General features: G+C 53.2%; 1 protein-coding gene across 5 annotated transcripts; it reads left to right on the forward strand.

Moving 5' to 3' along the window:
- Window positions 1-247: 247 nt before the first annotated feature.
- On the forward strand, window positions 248-22691 carry LOC136395173 (WASH complex subunit 1). 5 transcript variants are annotated; one of them, XM_066369462.1, is made up of 11 exons: window positions 248-400; window positions 4499-4652; window positions 18314-18425; window positions 18637-18783; window positions 18963-19099; window positions 19330-19465; window positions 19639-19840; window positions 19914-20075; window positions 20721-20879; window positions 22044-22112; window positions 22230-22691. In XM_066369462.1, exons 2-11 carry the CDS (start codon window positions 4504-4506, stop codon window positions 22367-22369), a joined length of 1413 nt encoding a protein of 470 aa, XP_066225559.1. In that variant the 5' UTR covers window positions 248-400; window positions 4499-4503; the 3' UTR covers window positions 22370-22691. The 5 variants fall into 5 exon arrangements, with proteins under 5 accessions (XP_066225559.1, XP_066225561.1, XP_066225562.1 ...); XM_066369464.1 differs by lacking the exon at window positions 248-400 and adding an exon at window positions 822-941; XM_066369465.1 differs by lacking the exon at window positions 248-400 and adding an exon at window positions 1486-1509.
- Window positions 22692-26536: the final 3845 nt, after the last annotated feature.

Here is a 26536-nt window from a genome sequence, read left to right on the forward strand (position 1 = left end):
TCCTTAATTCTGCACCATTAGGAGCCGCGCTGGTCCGCAACACAACACAATGGATTAAAAATAAAAATTTTTTTAAAGAAAAAGATATTAAATTAGTCCAGTGCTTAGACTGGAGGAGAGGGGCTGTCCCCCGCTGATACCTGGTCGGCCGGAGCACACAGGGTGGGGGGCCGGCGTGCAGAGCGTGGGGCAGCAGATGCCCAAGTCAGACGGAGCGGGAGGCGGGAGGTGGGCGGGCACCTCCGAGTGCAGACTCTTCACAGCGCCTGGACTGGCGGCTGTGGGAGCCAGAGCTCGGGAACCCCGCGAGCGCCCCAGAGGCGGAGCCTGAGGGCGGCGCCAGCACCGGGCAGCGCGGCCGGAGAGACGCCGGCGGGCGGAGCCAGGGCAGCAAGCGCAGGTGAGGAGCGGGGCGGGCCTCCCAGCCCGGCGGGCGGCTGGGCAGCACAGGTGGGGGGGGGGGGGCCGAGGAGCGCGGGCGAGGGGCCGGGGAGGCGGGTGGGACCGCTGGTGCTGCGCCCGAGCGACTTCCGAGCTGCCGGCCGCCTCACTGCACGCCCGGAAGCGGCGCGGCGGCTGTGCCCGCGGTCAGACGGCCCCCCGAGTGAGGCCGAGGCCCGGGCGCTGGGGCCCAGCAGGAAGACAGGGCTCGCAGCTGCAGGCCGCACCGGCCGCTCCCTCCCTCCCGGGCCCGCCCCTGACCCTCACCGGCCTCCCGCCCTGGGCGGGGCCCTCGGGACCTCGCGGGCCGGAGCCTCAGACCCTGCGCCCCCGCCCTCACTGAGGCGGGTGAATGCCCCGCCTCCCGGGCCCTCAGGGTTGATCCCGAGCCATCTGCAAAGGTTTTGAACCTGGAATCTAGACCCTGGGAGCCGGGTTCCGGGAGGTTTGCAGGAAGGATTATACGCATTTCCGAAATTATAAACAGCACTGAGAGACGGGCATAGTGTAGGTTCCATGTTCTGGAAGTGTGCATAGTTTTTACCAGAGTCTGTAAGGTGGTGCTGTTGGTTAGAAATCTGTGAGGCACATAGTGATGCTAAACGTAAAAAGAAACAGGTGAAGTTAATTTAGTGCTATCTTTTATTAACTCAGTGTTGCTAAAATATGACCATTCCAGCATGTAATCACTGTGCATGCAGTCGTCCCCCGCTTATCCCCGATTTCGTGGTCGCAGTCAACCACAGTTTGGGAATATTGAATGGAAAATTCCAGAGATACTTCGTAATTTTTTATTATTTATTTATTCATTTTAGAGAGGAGGGAGGGAGAGAGAGGAGGAGGAGGAGGAGGAGGAGGAGGAGGAGGAAGCATCAACTCCCATATATGCCTTGACCAGACTAGTGCAGGGTTTTGAACCGGCAACCTCAGTGTTCCCAGGTCGACGCTTTATCCACTGCGCCACCAGAGGTCAGGCTATACTTCGTAAATTTTAAGTTGCACCCCATTCTGAGGAGCATGGCAAAATCTGGCAGGTGACCCACTCAGTCCCGCTTTGTCCCACCTGAGGTGAGAATCATCCTTTGCGCAGCCTGTCCACGCTGTAGATGCCCCGCCCCTTAGACACCTAATAGCGGACTGTGTTATCAGATCAACTGTCATAGAGTAGTGCAGTGCTTGAGTTCTAGTAACCCTTATTGTGCTTAATAATGTCCCCAAAGCCATTTGCATTAACTTGTATTACAGTATCTTGTTACAATTGTTTTGTTTTATGATTGTTGTTCATCTCTCACTGTGCCTACTTTATAACTCAGACTTTATCATAGGTACATATGTATGCTTAGAAAAAAACATCGCTTATATAGTGTTCAGTACTATCTGTGATTCAAGGCATCCACTGGGAGCTCTTGGAACATGTCCCCCATAATAAGGACTATAAAAAATTTTAATGAGATAGCTTATGTTCTATTTTTCTAGTAAGTCTTTGAAATTTGAAGTATATTTTATACTTCTGCTACATCTCAATTTAAAATAGCCACATTTCAAGTGCTCAATAGTCACATGTAGCTCATGGCTACCATATTGGACTATATAGTGTAAGGATTTTGGTGGAAACTCCTTACCACATAGTATTCAGCGTTTTTCATAATCTGGCCTCTCTTTTACTTTTTCCTGCTACTTGGCCAAGGCTAGTTATACCCTCACCACTCCAGACAACTTGCCATCACCCTGTGTAAACCTTTGTTCAAGCTGTTCCTTCTACCTGGAATGCTCTCCCTGGGCCTATTGGGGAGGTACAGCTTCTCCCAAGAGGCTTTTCCTCAGTCCCTAACCCCAGAAGGGCTTTCTCACACCTTCCTCTCTGTTCCCCTAGTGCCGCATTCATGGCTGGATTAGAGCACTTACCACATGCTGTATAATTAATTGTTCTTGAGGCTGTCTCCATGACTAGTATAGGGTCCTCCGTATCTCTGTTGTGATCATGGCAGGCACCTAATAGTTGATCAGTAAGTGTTTGCAGATGGAATGAATAAATATCCAACCAGCAATACTCAGCCTCTTCTTGAATGGATCCCATACTTCCTTGTTCCAGAGATTTGTGCCTAAAGTCCCCCCTTGTGTGTGTACATACACACAGATGTGGTAAACAACCGTGAGGTGTGCATTTCAAGATGTGCACAGGAAAGTGTCTTCTGCTTTTTATCCCCTCCCATCTTACAGATGGGAAAAGTCACATGCAGGGCTAAGTTAGGGTGGCCAGCCAATTTGCACCTATGTGAATACAAAGAAGTGGGGGATTCTCTTTGATAGGTAGGGGGCTCTCAGAGGTAGGGTTCCTCAGGTAGTTAGGTATCAACTGGCCCCACTTTGGTTTGATAGGAAGAGAAGTGAGGAGGTGACACTGGGCTCTGATAAGGATTCAGGCAGGTTCAGGTCTGAGGTCTGAGATGCTGAGGACGTCACTGCTGGAAAACAAGCCTGAGTGGAGCCATCATCTCAGGGGAGGGCAAGGGCTGGCCTGGCAAGGTGAGGGGAGGACAAGTAGGGTAGAAGGAGGGGCCAGGAAAGCCAGCAAGGGGAGCGAAGGAGGAAGCACACAGGCTTGGTGAGGGTGGTGTGACACATTGGGATACCACTTAGAGGGCAGTGCCACGCCAAGTCTGTAGCATGGGAAGTAGAGTCAGATATTCAGAGAAGGCAAGCAGCTTGCACAAGGTCACGTAGCACTAAGCCCAAATGCAGCCTCCTGAGCCCTCCCTGCCACACTTACCCAGCCCCTCTCACACCTTTGCAAGCAGGGGCCCCACATGGTGCCAAGGAAAACAGGTCTGGGGCACAGTGCCAGGCCCACAGTGCCTCACCACCTTCTACCAAGGTGCTCTGATTAGGCCTGTTTATAGGAGCGCAGTGCCTTAACATTCTGCCTGGTGCATCTCTTGCCAGTCAAGGCAGTACCATCTGCATTGTGATTGCTGCTCTAGTGGCACCAGGGAGTGGAGTTAATTAAACCCAGTAGAAATAGTCTGTCCTGTCGTACAGTTGACGAGTGCTTTCCTTCCTCTTTCTCGCCCGCACATGCCCCTTCTTCCTTCTGCCCCCCTTCGGGTTAGCCTGGGTGAGCGGGGTCTGGACAGCGATACCTAGAGTCACTAGCCACCGCCTGTCCTATCTCAGGAGCAAGCCCTGAGTTCCTCAGAGGTCAAAGTGAGAAGAAGCCAGGAGTACCATTCTCTGTGATTTTCCAGATGTGGGTATCATTTGGCAATTAACTGAGGCATTTTTCTCCCTGAATCCCTCCTTCTGCTTCCAGGCTGTTTTTCATGATGCAGCAAGGGTTTCTTACTTTCTTTCATTTTTTTTGTTTGTTTGTTTGTTTTTACAGAGACAGAGAGTCAGAGAGAGGGGCAGACAGGGACAGACAGACAGGAATGGAGAGATGAGAAGCATCAATCATCAGTTTTTTGTCGCGACACCTTAGTTGTTCATTGATTGCTTTCTCGTATGTGCCTTGACTGCAGGCCTTCAGCAGACCGAGTGACCCCTTGCTCGAGCCAGCGACCTTGGGTCCAAGCTGGTGAGCTTTGCTCAAACCAGATGAGCCCGCGCTCAAGCTGGCAACCTCGGGGTCTCGAACCTGGGTCCTCCGCATCCTAGTCCGACTTTCCATCCACTGTGTCACCACCTGGTCAGGCAAGGGTTTCTTTCTTGTTCATCCAGGCTTAGGAGGTTGGGATGAGATACTGTATAATGAGGGTGTTCAGCAGGGTTCCAAGCACCTGATGGGGTCAGTCAGTGTTACACCTTCTCTGAGCCCTCTTCGTCAACCTCTGTTGTCCCTACCATTTCCCTCTTTCACTCACTCAATAAGCAACAGAAGACCAGCTCCTGTGGGCTCCTGGCTTGCCACCAGAAGTTCTGTCCCAGCTCCCCACAGGCTGAGCCTGTGGCAGACGGTCAGGGTTCGGGGCTATGTTCTCTTCTCTCAGCGCCTTGCCCTGTGGTAGCTGGGGGGTGGCCAAGTGTGGGGCGGCCCTGAGGCTCTGGTTCCCACCCACAGGCACCATGACTCCCATGAGGACCCAGCACTCGTTGGCAGGTCAGACCTACACAGTGCCCCTTATCCAGCCGGACCTGCGGCGAGAGGAGGCCATCCATCAGGCAGCGGATGCCCTGCAGTACCTGCAGAAGGTCTCTGGAGATATCTTTAGCAGGTGAGTGCTGCCACTCGTCCCCACCTGATCAGGGGCTTCTCCCACCCTGGCAGTCATCTCTCTGTTCCTGGGAACGCACCTTCTAAGAGCAGCCCTTTTCAGTGATTCCTGGTCATGGGGGGACCAGCTGGCTTCCCTGTGCCCAAGGGGCCCAGCTTAGAAGCTTTTTCTCTTAAGTATACTTCTTGAAAGAGCTTAAGTGCCACTTAGTCTCTTGGGTTCCATGTGGCCCCCACACCCCTGGTGGTGAAACTGCTCTCCTAACTCGTCCTCTTCCTTCCCCTGGGGCCTATTCCCCACTTATTCCTGCAGTTAGCAAATACGTATCCAACACTTCTTGTGTGCAAGGCACCACTACTGTCCTTAGTAACAGCGGTGACAAGGCAGTGTCCCTGTCCAACTAGAGGGTATACTCTGTCTGGAGAGGTAGACTGTAATTAGTCAACTGCATGTTAGGTTTTAAATTAAATTGTGATAAGACCTATTTTAAAATACTTTCGTAGTTACTAATATTTATAAAGCATTAACCATGGGCCACCATTCCTCTGAAGTACACGAATTCATTTAACTCTCACAACTTTATGAGGAGCTACCATTGTTATCTAGTTTATAGATGAGGAAACAGGCACAGAATGGCTAAGAGACTTGCCCGAGTGGCAGAGCCCTGGGTCACAGCCAGGTCTTGTGGCTCCAGACTCTGGAGTTCTACTGTCTTTGTGAATGGAAGGGGGGATGCTACGAGGGTTGTGGTTGTTAACAGGCCTGACTTGGTCTGGGGAGGTCAGAGGAGGCTTATGCATGGGAAAAGATGCATGGTAAAATCTGAAGGGTGGCCCTGGCCGGTTGGCTCAGTGGTAGAGCATCGGCCTGGCATGCAGAAGTCCCGGGTTCGAGTACCGGCCAGGGCGCACAGGAGAAGCACCCATCTGCTTCTCCACCCCTCCCCCTCTCCTTCCTCTCTGTCTCTCTTTTCCCCTCCCGCAGCCGAGGCTCCACTGGAGCAAAGATGGCCCGGGCGCTGGGGATGGCTCCTTGGCCTCTGCCCCAGGCGCTGGAGTGGCTCTGGTCGCAACAGAGCGACGCCCCGGAGGGGCAGAGCGTCGCCCCCTGGTGGGCGTGCCAGGTGGATCCCGGTCGGGCGCATGCGGGAGTCTGTCTGATTGTGTCTCCCCGTTTCTGGCTTCAGAAAAATACAGAAAAAAAAAAAAATTAAAAAAAAAAAATCTGAAGGGTAAGCGGGAGTTATTGATGGGGATGTTGGGAAGAAGAATGTTCCAGAGAGAAGTACATGAACTGCAGGACAGCCCTGAGGCGGGAAGGACCTGAGGGACGCCAGTGTGGCCAGGTTGGCAGGAGAGCGAGGAGGTGGGGCCTCACGGTCAGTGATGACTGGGAGTCGGTGAGTGGCAGCTTTTTGTTATCTCCAGTGCTAATCCAGCGCAATCCTGGGCTGTCATGAGCTTCACTCCATGTTGATTTAACATGAGCAAATGGTGGCTGCTGTTTTCTTACAAGGTCCCAGGTTTTGTCCTGTCTTTCTCTGGCCATAGGCTACCTGAGATGGGCTTGGATCTTCTTCCTAGTTGCCCCCATCATGCCTCACGTAGGGACCCTTTATCCCGCCCAGTGTAAAGTATTTCACTGCCTGACTCAGGTCATCTCATGGTCCATGTCATCCCCCACCCACCCCATGCCTGCAGCCCAGTCCAGGAAGCCCCCTCTGTATCACCAGGCAATGCCTCTTTCCTCCATCAGTTGGGAGTCCACCTTTTCCTGAAGCCTTCCCTAGTGGGAGCAGAAAACAGGGTCATCGTCTTCAGTTGGACTTGGTATAAACACCAGGTCCTCTGGACTCTTCTGCCTGTTACCTTCCCACTGACGTTCCTGCCTGCCCGGAGCCTGAGTATAACTATAACCAGGGGGCAGTGCCCAGTGCTTCAGGGCGTTGACTCTGGGGCAGACTGCCTGGCTCCAGCTGGCCTCCCCATTTGCTGGCTCTGTGTTTTTGGGAAAGTTACTTCTCTAAGCCTCAGTTGTTCTCGTCTATAGTGTGGTGATAATAATGGTACCTTCCTCATAGGATTGTTGTAAACGTTAAAGGAATTAAAACTTGCAGTGGAGTTACGGTACCTGGAATATAGTAAGTGTGCAGTAAATGCTCACTCTTGTAACTTCTCTGCTCATTTGCTGCCTACAATGGTCCTTCGTTAACCTGCTATCAGGAGTTATAGAAGTGTGAGGTGCCCCTTTTGTGTGTATTTGTGCTAAATATGCCCAAGGAGCACATAAGCAAGAGGACACGGGCCTTTAAGAGCTGTCAGTTCCAAATTATGGCCACCCCATGCCCAGTGATTGACACGGATGACAAAAATAATCCACCAGGAATATGTGTTTCCTCACCAGGACTGTGACTGCGTGCTTGCCTTTCTCTCAGGAGAGCATTGGGTTTTAGCATACTTTAATTTTCTTTCCTGGTACAGTATTTGGCACCTGTAGACAGTTCCATGGGGTGAGGAGAGGGCAGGAAGGCCATCTCCTGGGCAGGGATGGTGAGTTGGTCAAGCGTGGGTGTGGGCCTTCCAAGTGTCTGAGGGAGGTGAGGATGCTCTCAGGGGCCCTCATAACCAGGTTCCAGGTCACCCCACTGACCTCCCATCATATGTCCAACTTGTTGGACCTGGGAGATACTGAAGATGTGTACGGCGTGTTTCCTGTCCTCAGGGATCTTGCAGTCTGGAATGGAAGAGCGGTAGGTTTTGGTTGTTTCTTAATTGTTTAGCACAAATTGCGTGGGCCTCTCAGGATCTGGAGAAGAGAGCGTTAAGTAAGGATAGATGGCATGTTTATCGCTCTGAACCCCCCCAACCAGTTTAAGCACAAAGTAACCAATCAGAGTAGGCTTCACCTGAAGGGTGTAGATCAGGGGTCTCAAACTCACGGCCCACGGGCCGCATGCGGCCCTCCGAACAATTTTGTGCGGCCTGCAGACTAATCCACGAAGTTCAAAATATTTTGGATAAAATTAAGTAAGCCTAGGGGCCTACTTGTATTTTTCATTTCTCTAGCATCCTAGCTAGATATTAGCTTAGTTAACAGCAGTTGTGATGCGAACTACAGTTTCTGGTCGTTTTGTGACACTGAGTAAACTGCATGTACGATTGTGCTTGTTGTACTGATTTTTTTTGTTTTCAACTGCAGTGAGAAAAGTGTTGCGTAACAGTTGCCTTTTGTAGACCTAGTACGGCCCGCCAAATGGCTGTGATCTTGCTCTGCGGCCCACATGCTGAGTTGAGTTTGAGACCCCTGGTGTAGATGATGTATGTGGTCAGCACCTGGCTCTGCTTTCACTCTATCCCTGCTCCTAGCCTGTATGTTAGCCCCATTCCCAGGTAGGGTTTGCTCTTGTGGTGGTAAAATCACACCAGTAGGGTCAGAGCTCCTAGATTCAAGTTCAAGTCCAGCATTTCATTGGACATCCTACTTGCCCATTGGCTCAGCCTGGTTCTCCTGTCTGTGCCAGAGCCAGCTGCTGTGGTGAGGGGCGTGACACACCGCTGGCTCAGAGCTGCTCTCCTGCATTACCCTGAGCCCTGGGGGTAGCCCACCTGAAGTCCAGGGATTGAGTCTGTGGATTGTGCCATGAAAACGGGCTGTTACCTGAATAAGGAAGAAATCGCTGGTAGCGAGAAGAACCATGTACCTGTACAGGTGGTCAGGGAAGGCCTCCTAAAGGGAAGGGCATGAACTGGGCCACAGCAGGGGCAGGCTATGGTGAGGCAGGACTGGGCATGTGGGCCTGCAGGCCATCTGGTGGGGTCTGGATATGTGCGCCAAAGGCTTAGAGGCCGGAACGGAGCATGGTGCGTGCCAGCTCCCGGAGCACAGACTGCTGCCTGTCCCATACGGTCAGCTCCGCCACCGCCATGCAGGACAGGACAGGGTGTGAAAAGTGAACCTGACCTGCGTCTGTGGGTCTCACTCTCCGCTCTGGACGCCGGATGGGAGCTTGCTTCTGGCTGAGGCTCTGCAGAGCTGTGGGAGCGTTCCAGGGCAGAGGAGTGGGAGGGCTGGGTGAGGGAGACTGGGATTGTAAGTCAGGGCCCAGGGGGAGGGGGGCTTCTCTGAACAAGGTGGGACTGGGAGCTTGATCCAGGGGTTGTAGGGAGCCTGGAAAGGCACTTCTGCAGGGAGGGATGAGACAGAAGAGTTTGGGAAGGTTTGTCAGGCAGTGGTCACAGTTGACAAGAAGGGGAGAGAGTGAATTCCAGGGGCACCTGGAAGCTGTTTGTGCCTCAGGGCATGGGAGGGATAAGGCTGCAGTCCTGGGAGTTGCAGGCAGGGCAAGCTGGATAAGGGACCTTTCAAAGGGAACAGTGACAACATGACAGAATGGGAGAGCATGAAGGCAAGGGAGGAGTCAGGGATGACCTGAGCCAGGGTGGGGAGTGGCTGTAGCCTCTTTCTTCCACCCCCACCTCCATCCTGGAGCAATGAACAAGCAAGGGGGCCTTTCGTTTCTCATGGGCATCTGTGGTGGGGATGTGACCCCAGCTTGGAAATCTCCCCCCTTAAACGTGCTCCTCCCGCTTGTAAACCTGCAGAGAAGAGGCACTTTCTATCTCTCCCCCACTTCAGGTCTGGGCCCAGTCCTGCAGGCAGGAGAGCTCCTAGAACAGCGGTTCTCAACCTGTGGGTCGAGACCCCAGCGGGGGTCGAACGACCAAAACACTGGGGTCGCCTAAAGCCATCAGAAATACATATTTTATTTAAAAATGTATTGTATAATAAATATGTATTTTCCGATGGCTTTAGGCGACCCCTGTGTTTTGGTCGTTCGACCCCCGCTGGGGTCGCGACCCACAGGTTGAGAACCACTGTCCTAGAAAATTAGCGTTCCAAGCTGGCATTCCTTCCTCCTGCTCTGCTGCAGGGGGAGCCGTGCAGGTTGGAGAGAATGACAGGACTTCTCAGGCTCTCCCGGACCCTCCCTTCCAGCCCAGACCCTGCTTCTTGTTGGAATCCATGGGAGTTCGAAAAGACCAGAGTAACAGGCTTTATTGAAAGAAAGAAAGGAACCCTGCCGGGCACTTCTCCTGGGAGAAGGGGGCGGAAGGGGGCTGGTTACAGACTAGGGGCGAGTTATATAGTGTTTGGGAGAGTCTGAGGGGATACTGAGGCAAAAGTCCTGGCATGTCCGGAATGCTGCTTCTTGGGGGGCTTGCCAGCTTCTTGAAATTCCTCTGTCTCAGGGGCAATAGTCCAGTAAGGGTGAGGTCTGACAGATAAGCGGAACATCAAGAGGGCAGTTTGGAATTTGCATAATCATTTTTCAACTCTGTGGTTACATATAAAAGAAAGGCAGTTATTAATTTTATAATATACAGTGAGGGGTGATGAGAAAGAGGAGAAAAAAATGGGAAATTATTGCTTCTTTTGGAGAAACTCAAGAAGAGAACCTTGCCAAGCCAAGTGCCCCATACAGTTAAGGAGGTCGTCAATTTTCGTGTTGTGAGGTCTGAACCAGGCGATGCTTTTGAAAACCTGAGTGAGGAAGTAAAAAAAATTTGTGAGGTAATAATTGTTAGTTGCTTGCTGCGAGTGCTGAGTGGACAGGGTGACATGGTGATACATGGTCTCCTGGATGAGCCTCATGAGACGTGCTGGTCTGGTTCCTCTTGAATGGGAGGACATGTGGAGATTTTTAGAGACAGGGAACCTGTTGGTGTAAGTTTTTAGAAGGATTGAGTATATGTGTTTTAAAAGGAAGGAGGTTTGGAGTACATTCAGGAGGGAACTTCTCGGGCTGAGGGGCGGCTTCTTCCTGCTGTCATCCCTACCTATTTGATATTTCCCTCGTGAAGTTCTCCTTGGGGTATTGGGGAATAGGAGTGTAGGAACATTTGATTGTAAGTAATCCTAGAGATTTCTCTCATCCTGGCCTGTAGGAACTTGATAAAGAAGGGGGCAAGTATTTGGAGATCAGGAATGCAGAGATAAGGAGGGTTGTGTAGCGCGGGGTGAAAGTTCTTCCATGGTAAAGTTAGAGTTATTTTTTCCTGGCAGCCCTGGAGAGAGCAGTTAGCTTGAGCTAAAAGAAATGTTTCATGTTCATTTGTAGGCTCTTCTTCAGCCAAGATGACCCAGTTATCTTGTCCCCTTACTATGTAAAGGGTAAAAAGACTGAGAAGCGTTAAGAGGTGAATGCTATTCATTCTCCTAGTTCTTCAAGGATACGGGAGAGCTTTAGGGTTAGGGGACCTGTAGGGGTTGAAAGACAGAATTTAGGAGGTTTGCTGATATAGGGTTTCAGATTTTTCTGTTTCGCGTGGGAAGGTTTCAGGGTTGGTATGTAGGGTTAGGTAGATTTTTTCAATTTTCTGATTGGCGAAGGTCTGCATGCGGTTCTGTAAGAAACTAGTGAACAAATGTAAGAGACAGGGTTCAAAATTTAGAAAAATAAGTTGGAGAGTGAGTGGACCAATGAAAGGCAATAGTCAAGACACCCAGCTTGTGTGAAACCACAGATTCCATGTTTATGAATTCGCTGGGCTTCAGAGAGAGAGAGAGTGAGAGAGAGGGAAGGAATAAGACAGGGAAGTGGCCAGTCCCCCTGCCCCTAGACCTACTTCTGTAGAGATTTCTAAAGCAATAAGAAGAGGGATTACTTGTACAGCTCGTTTGGTCCTTAGATTGATGGGTAATGTACTAGGAACTGGGAGAGGCTCGTGGGGTGGGATTAAGTTGATATTTGGGGTGAGATAGATTAGGGTACAGGTTTCTGTCCAATTAGTAGGGAAACCCATATAGGTGTTGGTCCCACACGAGTAGAAAGCCCCTGATTGGGTGAGGCAGGCTGAGAGGTGAATAGAAAATAGACAGACAAGGGGTTGGTTTTGTTTCTCTGTTTCTGAGCTCTAGATGGTCAGGGTGGAGGAAAGAGCCGCCCTTAGCAGCTGTGAGATCACGGTGTGTGGACCTGTCCAGAAAGTCAGTCCTTGGGTGATGTAATGTTGGAAGCGCCTCTTGGACAGTCTTTGAACAGTTTTTTGAGTAACCTGTAAATCCTGCAAGTACTTAGAGAAAGGGTGGTTACATCTATACACTTTGCAATTAGAGTTTAAGTCCTAGTGACTACTGCTTCTAGCTGGAATTAGCAGCAGGTCTCAGTCTACAATAGGCATGGGGCATTGAGACAAGAGGAATAAAGGAGATACTATACATTAAATAAAGCAACAAAATTAGACTGTCAATACCCACAGTAGAGATCTTCGAGGGATAAATAAAGCTCAAATATTCAGGCAAGGCATAGTGGATGGCCCTTGTATTTACAAGAAATGAGATTAGTTTATCTGCTACTTGGAAGAAATACCTTAGACTCATGAATGATGTCCTTGGGCCTTCAGTGGCAATTCTCAGCATGCTGGGCAAGGTCAGGTCACAGGTAGCTGGAGCAGGGCTAGAAGACACTGAACCTTCCCTCTATGGAGCAAGGGGGCAGCTTACCTTCTCCTGTCCCTCTTTCCACAGCAGAGGTGTGTCCCTTGATGGGGCCGGGAAGCCTGGCAGGCTTCAGTTCACTGACCTTTCTTTCCACTCTGGAGCAGGGCCCTGATGGAATTCTATGAAGCCTTTTAGGGCACTGGAGCCTTTAAGAGCGTATGCCAAAAGCTAGTATTTCCTGACTTTTTTGGGGCCTTATTTGCCTTTTCTGTTACTTCCTTGGCCATTATAGACCTTAAAAGCCATGCTCAGAAGATCTCACTGAAGGGCTTGACTAAGAGAGCAAAACTGGGAATCCAGTGTCTAAAGAAGCCTATTAGATCAAGGGAAGAAAGGATTTGATTTGTGGTGGTAGGTGGTTGGAGACTGTGGAGGGTCTGAGTTCAATCTAGGGTGAGACTTCAGGTGGTGGGGGTTAAGGCGATGCCCAGATAGACTATGGACTAAGAGTGAAGTTGAGCCTTAGCAGAGAAGACACAATATCCCTTCACGGTGAGGAAGTTAAGAAGGGTGGCGGTGTGTCTCCTTGAGGCAGGCAGGGAGGGGCTGCAGAGGAGTAGGTTATCTACATATTGTAAGAGAGTACTAGTTTTGAGCTAAATCCAAACAGGTGTGGGCTGTTTCTGAATCCCTGGGGTAAGACAGTCCACATAAGTTGCTGGGCTGCATTAGTGTCCGGGTCAGTCCAGGTGAATGCAAACAGAAAGTAAGAGTCAGGGTGTAGAGGAATTCATGAGGTTCAGGATTGTGAAGTGAGTGATGTTTGAAGGAATGTGTGACAGTAACCTGTATAGATTAGGGACTACTGGATGGAGGGGAATTACTGCTTCATTGATTAGGTATAAGGCTTGTACGAGGCAATAAGCCCCTGAAGGTTTTTGAACAGGAAGGAAGGGGTATTGCAGGGAGAGTCCGAGGGGATGAGTAAGCCTTGATTTAAGAAGCGGCTTGATTATTGGTTTAAAGCCTTAGAAACAGACACAGTTACACATTAAACAAAGACTTCAGATACACATTATGAATTAAGGAATTTAAATGAGTGCACTTTACTTGTTTCAATTAAAATTATAGTAGAGATATTTTCTGATAAACAAAGAGACAGAACAGATTACTCACACTGCTCAATAGACAATTCTGGTTTTTTAAGCTTTTCAAGATGGCAGGGAGTTGCCAGCATAGAGGGGAGGAAGAGAGAAAGCAGACGGATGGACAGTGAGCAGCTGGATGGAAAGAAGGAGGGTCAGAATCTGCAGGAGGAGGAGGAGGAGATTAAAGTGCTGGTGGTGGCACCACGTGGTCAGAGGAGTCAGAAGATTTAGAGCTCTGAGGAAAGGGGAGAGGACGAGGGGTATTGGAAGGCACAGTCAGTCTCTGAGGAGGGGGGAAGATGGGTGGAAGAAGAAAAAGAGACAGCCGAAGCCGGTGGGGTGGGGAGATGGGTCAAAGAAGACAAAGAGACAGAGCTGCCAGTCTGTAAGGAGGGAGGAGGGGTTTAAGAACACTGGTATTTTCAGGTGAATGAGAAAACAGAAAGCCTTTTCTGGAGGGAAGAGACTTGAGCGAAGAGATTTGCAGAGGGATCAGAGAGGGGTGCCCCCAGGGGTCAGGCAGGAGGGGAGAGAGTTGGGAGTCCACGGAGGAGAGATTAGGAGCAGAGGTTTAGGTGAGGTTTCTTTGGCCAAAAACGGCCTGCGTGTAGAACAAGTGGCATAGAGATTAAGGACAGGAGTGAAGGGAGAAGAAAGCCTGCACTTAAGGAATCTCTGATGCCCTCCCTGTCCGGTGGCAAAAGTTGTCAAGATTTTTAGGATATTGTAATGGTAGTAGAAAGCAACCTGGCTAGACGCCTAAACTTTTGAGGAAGTCCGTAGAAGCTAGCCACTCAGAGTAGAAACCTCCCAAACTGTGAACCTCAGAGAGTAGGATGAGTCCCGAAGGAGTAATCCCGAAGGAGTAGAGGAGTCCCGAAGGAGTAGAGGAGTCGTCTCTGAGGCCTGAGATTGGGAGAAGCCCGTGTTCCGATGGGAGCCTGGCTGGACAGTGGACTGGGAGGAGCCCACAGTAGAGGAGACTGGTGAGAGAAGGGGGCGCCCCGCCTTCAGTCTCAGTTCCGAGAGGAGAAAATATCCGTAGAAAGAGAGTCTCAGACAAGAGGTCGTCACCCCAAGGCTGAGATCCTGGGACATAGGAGAGGGGCCTGGCTAGGCACATCTAGACTTTTGTAGAAGTCCAGTAGAGGAGTAGAGGCAGACCACTCGTAGGTTTGGGATCTGAAGTCAAAACCATCCGACCAGGAAGGGGTGTTTTGGAGAGAAATTTGGAGGCCAACCGAGGAAGGGGGAGGGAGAAACTCCTTACCTTTCTCTGGTCTGGCAGGGTTCAGGACAGGGTTAGACTGCTGGCCAATCAACCTACAATTACATGTCCAAACAGAATCAGGGAGTAAGCCCGGGATGAGCTGCCGCTGCCCATTGCTTCCTTGGTTGTAAGTTTGGATGGCAAAGAGGAATCGTCAGGGCAGTTAGTACCCTGTCCTGGGTTTTGGCACCAAATGTTGGAATCCATGGGAGTCCGAAAGACCAAAGTAACAGGCTTTACTGAAAGGAAGAAAGGAACCCTGCCGGGCACTTCGGGGAGAAAGGCACCAGTCCAAGCTAGGGGGACAAATTTATAGGATAAGGGAGAATCTCCAGCAAAGTGGGTGTTGAATCAAAAGTCCTGGTATGTCCGGGCCCTGGCCGGTTGGCTCAGTGGTAGAGCGTCGGCCTGGCGTGCAGGGGTCCTGGGTTTGATTCCCAGCCAGGGCACACAGGAGAGGCACCCATCTGCTTCTCCACCCCTCCCCCTCCTTCCTCTCTGTCTCTCTCTTCCCCTCCCGCAGCCAAGGCTCCATTGGAGCAAAGATGGCCCGGCCGCTGGGGATGGCTCCTTGGCCTCTGCCCCAGGCGCTAGAGTGGCTCTGGTCGCGACAGAGCGATGCACCGGAGGGGCAGAGCATCGCCCCCTGGTGGGCAGAGAGTCGCCCCTGGTGGGCATGCCGGGGGGATCCCGGTCGGGTGCATGCGGGAGTCTGACTGTCTCTCCCCATTTCCAGCTTCAGAAAAATACCAAAAAAAAAAAAAAAAAAAAAAAAAGTCCTGGTATGTCCGAAATGCTCCTTCTTGGGGGGCTTGCCAGCTTCTTGGAATTCCTCTGTCTCCGGGGCAATAGGCCAGTAAGGGTGAGGTCTGACAGATAAGGGAACATCAAGAGGGCAGTTTGGAATTTACGTTTCTATCACTTTTCTTCCTGCCTACAGCTCTCTCTCACTTGCCCCGTCTTCACTTGGGTGAAGCCAGGCCCAAAATACCTGCCCAGAGACGTCACCTGCTTCACAAGACTTAGAGGTTGAGGCAGAGGGTGTTGTGGTGACAGGGAAGAGGAGCTGGACAGATTCTGCATGGGGAGTTTGGGGTGCTGTCACTTGCCATTCCTGTCAGCACCACATCAGCCCCCCAGAGAAGCTGCAGCTCCTGCCTGTCTCCATCCTACCTCCTGGGAAAGGGTCCATTTTGTCTGCAAAGCTTTTTCCTTTTCTGTCTTTGTCTTTCTACTTCTTACCTCTTCCCTTCTTTTCCTCTCCTCTTCTTTTCCTTCCTTCTTTCCACCTGCCCCACACTTTTCCTTTTTTCCTCTTTTCCTCACTTCCTTCTTCCGCTTTGTCAGCCCTTCCTTTATCCTTCCCTTTCTTCCCCCCTTCTACTGATTGGCACCTGGTGACTCCCAAGGTTAAGAAGCACTCAGTCAGCTGCTGGCGTAATTAGCAGAGCATTCTTTTTTTTTTTTTTTTTTTAATTTTAAGGCAGTGACATTGATAAATCAGGGTACATACGTTCAGAGAAAACATCTCCAGATTATTTTGACATTTGATAATGTTGCATATCCCTCACCCAAAGTCAAATTGTCTTCTGTCACCTTCTATCTGGTTTTCTTTGTGCCCCTCCCCTCCCTCCACCCCCTCTCTCTCCTTCCTCGCCCCCCCCACCCCCCTAACAGATCATTCTTAATTATCCCTGTGAATGATGCCTGGGAGTGGAGAAGATGAAGGTGAAGAGCCCAGGGTCAGGGTCTGCTGTGCCAGGGGACAGGACAGGGGAGGGGCGGAGAAGGAGCAGTTATGGGGCCGGAGTAGGTGCGTCCTCCTGTGGCAGCCTCTGCGGATGGCATGCAGACTGGCATGCTGATCTGATGGTGAGGAACCTGGGCAGCACCACACAGCCAATACCACAGGGCTGGGGCCTGCCTGGCTTCACAGGAAGGGGAGGGAGGTTCAGCTTCAGAGGAGGTGGGACAGGGTGCCTGAGCACTCTCCTGGCCAACCTGTTCCCCTCCCTGTGTCACATGAGGAGGAGGGTGGTCCCTAGGTTTCTCCTGCCTCACTGTGTGCTACTTCTGCCAGCTAGATGCGGAGATGTGACTGCTCTGAATGTGGAACGTGGTGGTCCTGGGCAGAAACTGGTGGTCCTGGAAGAGGGGGAGCTTTATGGGGAGGATGCACTGGCATCCGAGAGCCAGAGTTAACACTGCAGTGAGAAGCCCCTTGCTGTTGCTGAATAATGTGGGGACAGTGTAAGTGAGGCTCATGAGCATTTACGTTTAGGACACCTGGGTGTTAGTCATCAGTACCCACAGAGGGGCCTGTGCAGGTGCCAGGCACTGTTCTAGGCACTGGGAATACGCAGGGAACAAAGCGGAGTCCCCAGTCCCTTGGAGCACATGTTAGACAGGAGACACATAATGTCAGTGGCACTGTGTGAAAGTAAAGTGGGTAGGGGTTGGAAAATGACAGGAGCCTTTTCAGATTCTGTGGTCAGGAAGGCTTCAGCGAGGAGGGAGCTCAGGCAGTGAAGGAGCTGGCTGTGTGGGCAACTGGGGGACGGCATTGCATCTGATGCCAATGCCCCATGACAAGAGTGAGTTTGGCCTGTTCAGAGAATAGCAGGGCAGTGAGTGTTACTGCAGCTGACTGATCGGGGTAGGAAGTGGGGTGGAGGCTGGTGAGCAGCCAGACCACAACCATGAGAACCTTAGGGCGTGGGGTGTACTTACACGAGCGGTTTATCACGTGTCAGGGCAGTTCCTTGTGAACAGCTCTAGGACTTGAGTGTAGGCCCAGCTTTGCCGAACTTTGGTTTCTTAGTCTGTAAATAGGTGATTGTGTCCTGACAGTCATGACGGTTCTGTCTCTGCTTGCCTAAGCTTGAGGCTGTAAAGCGGGAGGTGGAACCATGTCTTCAGGTGGCATGTCCAGGACCAGCTCGGGACCAGGGTAATTGCCCATCCTGACCCAGAGCTCCAAGGAGCTTGGTCCAGTGCAGTCCTAGACCCTTCCGCTTGCATAATCCTTGAAAGGTTACCTGGGCAGTTCCAAGGTTGACCCTGACAAGCAGGTAACATTCTTTTTTTTTTTCCTTTTTTTAAGTGAGGGGACGGGAGATAGACTCCCGCATGTGCCCAGACTGGGATCCACCCACCAACCCTTGTGTGGGGCTGATGTTGGAATCAACTAAGCCAGTGGCTATGAGGGGGAAGAGGGAGAGAAGGGGAGATGGAGGGGAAGAGAAGCAGAGTGTCACTTCTCATGTGAGCCCTGACTGGGGATAGAACCCGGGATATCTGCATGCTGGGCTGACGCTCTATCCACTGAGCCAACCAGCCAGGGCCAACATTGTCTCGTGTGTGTGTGTGTGTGTGTGTGTGTGTGTGTGTGTGTGTGTGTGTGTGTGTGTGTGTCAGAGGCAGATAGACAGGAAGGGAGAGAGATGAGAAACATCAATTCTTTGTGTGGCTCCTTAGTTCATTGATGCTTTCTCATATGTGTCTTGACCGGGGGCTACAGCAGACCAAGTGACCCCTTGCTCAAGCCACCAACCTTGAGCTCAAGCTGGTGAGCCTTGCTCAAACCAGATGAGCCCATGCTCAAGCCAGCGACCTCGGGGTCTCGAACCTGGGTTCTACGCATCCCAGTCCTATGCTCTATCCACTGCCCAACACTGTCTTTTTAAGAACTCTTGCTCAAGCCACTGGTTTTTTGCAGGTTTGGTGTTAGAAGCAGGAGGAATGCAGGAGGCTGCAGGGGCTTGAGGAGCAGCCCCCAGCTCCTGTCATTTTTTCCATGGCAGGATCTCCCAGAGGGTGGAGCTGAGCCGGCGCCAGCTGCAGGCCATTGGGGAGAGGGTCTCCTTAGCCCAGGCCAAGATTGAGAAGATCAAGGGCAGCAAGAAGGCCATCAAGGTAGCCCACATGTCCCTGTGGCTGGTGGGCAGTCGCAGATATCTGTTCTCTACCCAGTCCCTGTGCCTTTGAGGTTGCCCAGGGCCTTACTTTCACTGTCCGGCCACACCTCAAGCTCTCCTTCTCAGAGTCCCCCCACCCCAACCCTAGGCTGTTCGAAACTTCTTGAGACCCCTGAAAAAGTGATATCCGACTCTCCCTGTGTCCACAGGTGTTCTCCAGTGCCAAGTACCCAGCTCCAGAGTGCCTGCAGGAGTACAGTTCCATCTTCACAGGGGCCCAGGACTTTGGCCTGCAGAGACGCCCCCGCCACAGGGTCCAGAGCAAGCACCGCCCCCTGGATGAACAGGCCCTGCAGGTCTGATGGGCACACACAGTTCACACGCTTGCAGGGCTGACCAGTGGCAGTCCTGGATGTGAGGGAGCAACTGAGGGCCCACCATAGAGTTCTGTCCCCAAGAGGATTTGGACGACATGCGGTGGGGGTCACTGGTCTGGCCCTGAAACCCACCATCCTTCTGTGTCCCCCCCCCCCAGGAGAAGCTGAAATACTTCCCTGTGTGTGTGAACACCAAGGTGGAACCTGAGGATGAGGCCGAGGAGGGGCTCGGGGGCCTTCCCAGCAACATCAGCTCTGTCAGCTCCCTGCTGCTCTTCAACACCACTGAGAACCTGTATGGCCAGAGTGGGGCCAGAGCGGGATAGTGGGAGGCCTGGAATGCTCAGTGGGGGGGGGGGGGGCAGGGGGCAGCAGACTCGGGTGCAGCAGAAGTCTGCAGCCTGAGTTGCTCTGTAAGGCCTGGGAATCCACAGTGCAGATTGATGGCGGCCCCCAATGAAGTAGGTCAGGGCCGTGGGCCTAGGACAGATGACAGATTGCCTGACCTCCACCCCACCTCTACAGGTACAAAAAGTATGTCTTCCTGGACCCCCTAGCTGGTGCTGTAACAAAGACCCATGTGATGCTGGGGGCGGAGACAGAGGAGAAGCTATTTGATGCCCCTTTGTCCATCAGCAAGAGAGAGCAGCTGGAGCAACAGGTAGAGACAGCTGGTGCTTGGGTGCAGGGGGTACAGTGGATGAGGAGGTGCGGTCCTGCCAGGGTTCTCTAGGCGAGGTGTCTGTTGAGCCCCTTATCCCTCCCGAGCCGGCGGACTGCAGGGCCCATGACCCCTGCAGCACCCATCCCACATAGCCTCGCCTCTTCCTGCAGGTTCCAGAGAACTACTTCTATGTGCCCGACCTGGGCCAAGTACCCGAGATCGACGTGCCGTCCTACCTGCCCGACCTGCCAGGCATCGCTGATGACCTCATGTACAGCGCCGATCTGGGCCCCGGCATTGCCCCCTCTGCCCCTGGTGCCGTTCCAGAGCTGCCCACCTTCCGCACAGAGGTGGCTGAGCCTTTTAAGCCAGGTGAGCGCGAGCCAGCAGGGGAGGCAGGCCACTTTATTCCCAAGGCAGCTCACATTTCTCACACTTGTTTCAGTCCTAGAAGATGGGGTGCTAACAGCACCCCCACCGCCACCACCCCCACCGCCCCCAGCTCCAGAAGTGCTGGTCAGCGCCCCCCCACCCCACCTCTCACCACAGACCGTGGGCTCTCCAGGGCAAGGTGCCAGGGAGGATGACAGCAGCATGTCTCCTTCAGGTAGGAGCAGCAGCAAGGATGGGGGTGCGTATGTGGGAGGCAGGGGGCTGGTTGAGGGTGCCTCTAATTATGGATCCTTGAAGAATTTTCTGTATGTTTGTGTAGTGGTCGTAAATTCCAGAGCTTTAGAATAGTTCTGATTTTAAATCTTGTTCCATTGGGTAGAGCGCCAGAACTCCATCCTCCAGGATAGAGGGAGCCTGGACAGATAGGTCTGGGGATCCCCCAGTCCTCCTTCAGCCAATGGAAAAGGGGAGCTACTAAAATAATTGAAAACAGCAAAAAAATATTCACGTGTCCCATAAAGTGCAGAATTTCAGTTTTCATATGTCTCCCAGTCATCACCACCCAGAAGTGGCACAGAATTCCTTGTGGATCATGTGTCACATTTAGATACTTGGCACCGCAGTAATTCCCAGAGTCCCCCTCTGCAGGGTGGCACCTAGGCTGGGTGGGGATTGGAGAGGGACCGGGGTGTCTGGACACGACTTCCTGAGCTCAGGGGGACGCAGTCAGCATCCATCAGGAAGAGCCTTCCTCACAGCCAGGCTGCTGAGGGCTCCTCTGGACCCCCAGAGCCGTGGGCCGGGCAGGGCTGTCCCACAGCCTGGCCCTGTCTGAGCGGCCTTCCTTCCCTGCTCCCAGCTCCAGTCCAGGGAGCTCCCAAGGAAGTGGTGGAGCCCTCCAGGGGCCGGGCCACTCTGCTGGAGTCCATCCGCCAGGCTGGGGGCATCGGCAAGGCCAAGCTCCGCAGCGTCAAGGAGCGCAAGCTAGAGAAGAAGAAACAGAAGGAGCAGGAGCAAGGTGAGGGCCCCACACCACCTCCAGTAGGGCTCCAAGAAAAGGCCCGCCTCTTCTAACCACCATGCCAACAGGGTGCTCCTTGCCACCCAGTGTCAAAAGGCCAGCCCCCTGCTCTCCCCAGGGTGTGTGCTGGAAACCCTAGTGGCCTCCCTAGCATCCTGTCTCTGCTGCCTGGGCAATGCATTCCTGCTGGCTTCTGGGGCTGCTGAGTGGGACCTTCTTCTCTAAGCTGGGAGAGCACAGAGCCTCATCCAGCTCCAACGACAAGAGAGAATCTTCTCACACTCTGCCAGCTGCCCGAGCAAATGGTCAGGACCGGAGATACTTTATTTTATTTTTATTTTTGTGACAGACAGAGAGACAAAGAGAGGGACAGACAGAAAGGAAGGGAGAGAGATGAGAACCATCAGTTCTTCATTGTGGCACCTAAGTTGTTCATTGATTGCTTTCTCATATGTGCCTTGACCGTGTGGCTACAGTAGAGCCAGTTACCCCTTGCTCAAGCCAGAGACCTTGGGTTCAAGCCAGTGACGTTTGGGCTTAAGCCAGCAACCATAGGATCATGTCTATGATCCCTTGCTCAAGCCAGTGACCTTGAAGTTTCAAACCTGGGTCCTCTGTATCCCAGTCTGACGCTCTATCCACGGCACCACTGCCTGATCGGCATGACCAGAGATATTTTAGAAACAGAGGACCTGGGCGAGTTGCTCAATCTTGCTTCTCTGTCTCTTGGGGTTATAGGTTCTTTCTGCTGTGACACTGGCATAAATGTAACACCTGGGCATAAGCAGCAGTGCCCTGGATGTCAGCAGTCCTGAGTGGAGTCCCAGCTTTGCTTCTGAGCTTGCACTGTGACCCAGGCAGACTACAACCTCTCTGTGCTGGTTTCCTCATCCATACGAAGGGGGCTGCTCATTCGCGCCCCTTTGTCTCACAGGGTGGCCGTGACAGTTACTCAGATGTCAGCCATTTCCTTTCCAGTGCCCTGGTGCTGTGTCCACTGGCAGACTGAAGCTCCAGGAGCTGGTGGTGACGCGTGGCTGTGGAGGGCTGGGGTGTGTCAGTAGTGAAGAAAAAGGACAGATGGAGTGACCCTGAGGTTGTCACCAGGAGGTTTCATACATGGTCCCTTCCTCCTCCCTCACCGTGACTTTCCTGTTGCAGTGAGAGCCACAGTCCAAGGTGGGGACTTGATGTCGGATCTCTTTAACAAGCTGGTCATGAGGCGCAAAGGTAGGACAGAGCAGGGGACTCAGGGTGTTGGCGTCATGCACTTTCTGCCTTTTTCTTCCCGAGTCTCTAGGGACTGGGCCCCAAACCTCCCCTCTCACCTTCCACCTCACCCCTCAGGCATCTCTGGGAGAGGACCTGCGCCAGCGGCCAGCGAGGGGCCAGGAGGAGCCTTCTCCCGCATGTCAGACTCCATCCCACCCCTGCCACCACCACAGCAGCCTCCTGGTGAGGAGGACGAGGACGACTGGGAGTCCTAGAGCTCGGCGGCTCCTCCCTAATCCCAGGCTGAGGCTCCTGCCCTTCCATGGAAACCGCTGGGATGGGCTCCTTGGCTACAGGCCTCTCAGCCCCACTGCCCTGGAGGGACGGGGCTCGTGGGGGTCGTGGGGGTCGTGGAGGACAACCCCAGGTCTGTGCCTGGACCATCCAGGAGCTGGAGGCTGCCTTCTGAGGGTGCTGGGAGGGAGCCCTCACTCTCGGTCTGTGCTCCCCCCACCTCCACTAGCGTGCCTTCTCTTCCCTGAGACTTTGAGGTTCAGCAGTACACAAATCAATAAAGAAATACAATGCAGAATTGAGCATCCAGTGACGGTGCACTTTTAGTTAAGGAACTACAGCTGTGCAGAACGCAAACCTCTCTGAGCCAGGGCCCGCCCTGCTCCCCTGGTCCCCGGCAATGGGGCAGGGTGCCCAGTGAACCCAGGCCCCTACCTAAAGTAGTCCTGCCGAGACCCTACTGGCCCTGCTGTAATTGCTGACGTCAGGGGAAGAGGTGTCTGCAGTTTGCACAGGTGGCACAGAGGGAGAGGCGCAGGACCTGGACAGGCTGTGGAGGGCTAAGGCAGGGCAGGGGCGGGGAGGGGCCTTCCCAGAGCGGGGGCCTGGGAGTGGGGAACGTTCGTTCTTAATTTTGAGGAGAGGGTGAATGAAGGTCTAGAAGAGCTCATTTTAGCGAGAAAAGGGACGGGCAGGAGAGGCCTGTGCCATCTCAGCTCTGAGAAGGCTGAGCAAGGACAGATGCTGGGGGGTGGGTGCAGCTCCCACAGCCACCATCCAGGCTGCCAGGACATGGGGCAGGGAGCTGGGCTGGGCTATGGGGACCAAGGAGGACGATGCCATTTCGGGGAGGGGAACTGCCCTGGGATGGGCCCAAGGAGGTCAGAATTCACATAATTTTTGCCTCTTGGCTTCGGCACCTCTTCCTGGATCCTGGCGGCCCAGCCAGTCCAGAAAGGAGCAGGTCTGCAGTCCAGACGGTGCGGCTGTCCCTCAGGAAAGGCCGGACTTGTGATGAAACTGGGAGACTAGGAAAGACAATGAGACACTAGATGGGGGTCATGGTGGGAGTTGGGGGGGGGGGCAGGACTGCCCTCCCATAGAGCAGCAAAGGCGGGGCCAAAGGTGGCTTTGACTTCAACACAGCCTCGAATTCAGCTGGCAGCTGTGCCAGGACCGGTGGACAGGCGTACCGCTGGTCCAGGCACACTATGCTGGCAAAATCGTTCTGGTGCCTGATGGCCCGGCCTGGATGGGAAGGGCTGGGGCTCTGGCTTAACCTACCTTCCTGACATACATTTCTGCTGTGTCTCTTTCCCTCCCTCAGTCCTCAGACTGCAGAGATGGCAGGTGAAACCCCATCCCCTCACCGCACTGTTCATCCCCCCCCCCCCCCCCAGCTCTCCATCCTGATAGCCAGCAACCATCCTGGGCTTACCTAGGGATTGGTAGACAGCCTTCATACAGAGATTCTCCACCAAAGCCTTTCCTGGGGGGCGGGGCCCCGAGCTGGGTTTCAGGGCTGGGAGGGGCAAAGGGGATGACCTATCAGAACTGTTTCTTGCTCCTGCCTAAGTGTTCTGAGAAAACAACACTGCCAGGCTTTGAACAAGACCAGTCGGCTTCACGGGCACAATGCCAGCAGCCAACAGAACAGGTGATGTCATGAAAGCTCCAGACGGTATGGAGGATGCAGCCATCCCTCTGCAGCAACCAGGAAACATGGCACACAGCAAGGGGCAGAGGGAAAGTCGCAGCGTATCTCAGCCCTAGAGGCTGCAGAGCGCTCCCCCGCGCGCCCCCTCATCCTCCAGAAGAACGGTGGGGCTACTGATCCAGGTACGCCATCTTCTCTTGGAGCTCTGGAGACTTGATGTTGGGCAAGGCATGCCCACAGTAACCACACACCTGAGTGGAGGCGCACAGGAGCCGAAGGCGCCTGGATTTCTCAAGGCCCAGCACGGAGGGCCAGGTCCTCACCCACATGTCACAGCTGCTGCGCCTGCCACCCCTGAAGTCCTCAAGCTGTGCTCGGTGGCTCTGCTTCTCCCTCCTCACTCCATACCTACCTCCTGAAAGGGCTTTTCAACTAAGATCCAATCTAGGCCAAGGAATTAAGTCCTGATGAAGGTAGGGGCTGCCTGATTTTCCACCTGGCCTCAAAGGGCCAAACACAAAGCTGCTGGACTCAGGTGGCAGCAGACTGCAAGGTGGGGGGTGGGGGGCTGCTTGGAGTGAGCGGAGGGTGGGTAACAGAGTCCCAGGATCCGAAGCCCACTACTTACCGACCGAGGTGGTCAGAGAAGTTGATGCCTTCACTCATCTTTCCTCCAACTACCGAGGGCAACAGGCCCCATCACCATGCCCCTGCCTGGCCATGGCACTGCAGGAACCCCCCACAGCTGGGACCAGACTTTTTCAGCTGCCAACCTCCCATGTCTGGACCCCAGGCCTGAGTTCCACCTCTCACCTGAATGTATGTGGAATACTCTGTCAGCACCTGTTCCACCTGGTTTACTCTCTTGGGTTCCTGAAATATCTGGAGGAAAACATGTCTCCCAGAACAGGGTTTCAGGATGCCTGGGTCACGGGTCTCCTCCAAGCCTGATTTCCTGCTTGGAGAACCCCAGAAGCTTTAGGGACTCCTCTGGGAAGTCCTCAGGGATTAGAGGTGGTAGGAGTGGCCCCCGTATGTGAGGCCGGACCATCCGGTTTGATGTGAATGAGAAATCCCAGGAGGAACTCTGGGTTCACTGTCCCTACAAGTAGAAGGTCCAGTGGAGGGATCACGTACCTTTTTCCTGACAGATGGGCGGGCCAGGAGGACACTCTTGTCCTAGTGGGCATGGAGGTGGCGTTGGTACTCATAGGAGGAGAAGAAAGAGATCACCCCTCCCGGGACCATATTGCACAAGTAATAGAGGATGTGACCTGTGTTATCCATCTAAGAAAGAGGATGTGACCTGTCTTATCCTGTCTATCCTTCCTAAGAAAGGAAGACAAGGGGCCATCCTTGGGGTCACTCCTGAAGCAACACCTAAAATACACTCCAAACTTTAGGGCCCAGAACTGGGTACAGACACCCAGGGGTGAGTGCAGTCAGAGGCCTATGGCCAGGTGGCACCCCCTGGCTGGGAATCGGAATGTGCCACTCCCCTACCAAACACACCCAACTGCTCATGGTGACTGGTGCATCTGACACACTCCAAAGTGCTAGCACACCAGAGCTACGCCTGTCATTGGTGTGACTGATGAGACCCCCTTCCCCAGCTCCCAGTGTCCTGGGGCAACTGGAGCTTAAGCACCACCTATGACAAATTGGGCACTGAAACCCCCGCATGTCACTAGAGAAGTGCCCCTAGCACTTGCATTCTACCAGGCAGGGGCTGAGAAACCAAATGGCAAGGAGCCAGAGGAAGTGAGCTGCTTTCTCATGAGCCTCATCCTAAAGGGATCACTGGAGGTGTCAGGAAAACTTCTTTAGCAACCTAAGGGGCAAGGGGTGTGGGGAAACAGGCTGCCCTTGATAAACATCTAGATACTATTCATCCTGTGCCAGCTCTGTGATGGAAGACTCAGCACTAATTCCACAATGCGTGGACACGCAGGACTGGCCAGAGTGCCTCCCTGCCCAGAAACCGCCCTCCTGCCATAGTGCAGGCTGTGGTGACACAGGCTGGCTGGTACTCACCACTTGAGGCAGCTCTCTTTTCAGGCATGTGAATTCCAGCTGCTGGTTGGAGGGCCCTCTGCAGATGACGAGGGGCAGGATGTTGTCTGGAGGGATCACATGACCTGGGGAGATCCAACAAGGGGCTGAAAACTGGAGGTGCAGACTGTTGTGCAAGGCAGAGTCCAGAAAGAGCACTGCCCGACCCTTGTCTTCCACACTAGGGGTAGCAGTGATGGCACCCATCCACCCAATATCCGTTTCCACATTAGACAGCACTGCTCAGGCCTCTCCCATGTAGACCAAGGGGGCACAGAGCACGAGAGCATGGAGATGCTGAGCTCACGAGACAGCAAAGGATGAGACACCCATCCCATGGTCTCCTCGGCCCTATGGCTCAACTATGACAACACGGAGCCGTGTGACCATTTGGCTCATTCCACGCTGGATATGGACCCTCACCACAGGAAAACTCCAC

This window comes from Saccopteryx leptura, chromosome 2, assembly GCF_036850995.1.
Source record: "Saccopteryx leptura isolate mSacLep1 chromosome 2, mSacLep1_pri_phased_curated, whole genome shotgun sequence".
Lineage (NCBI taxonomy): Eukaryota > Metazoa > Chordata > Mammalia > Chiroptera > Emballonuridae > Saccopteryx > Saccopteryx leptura.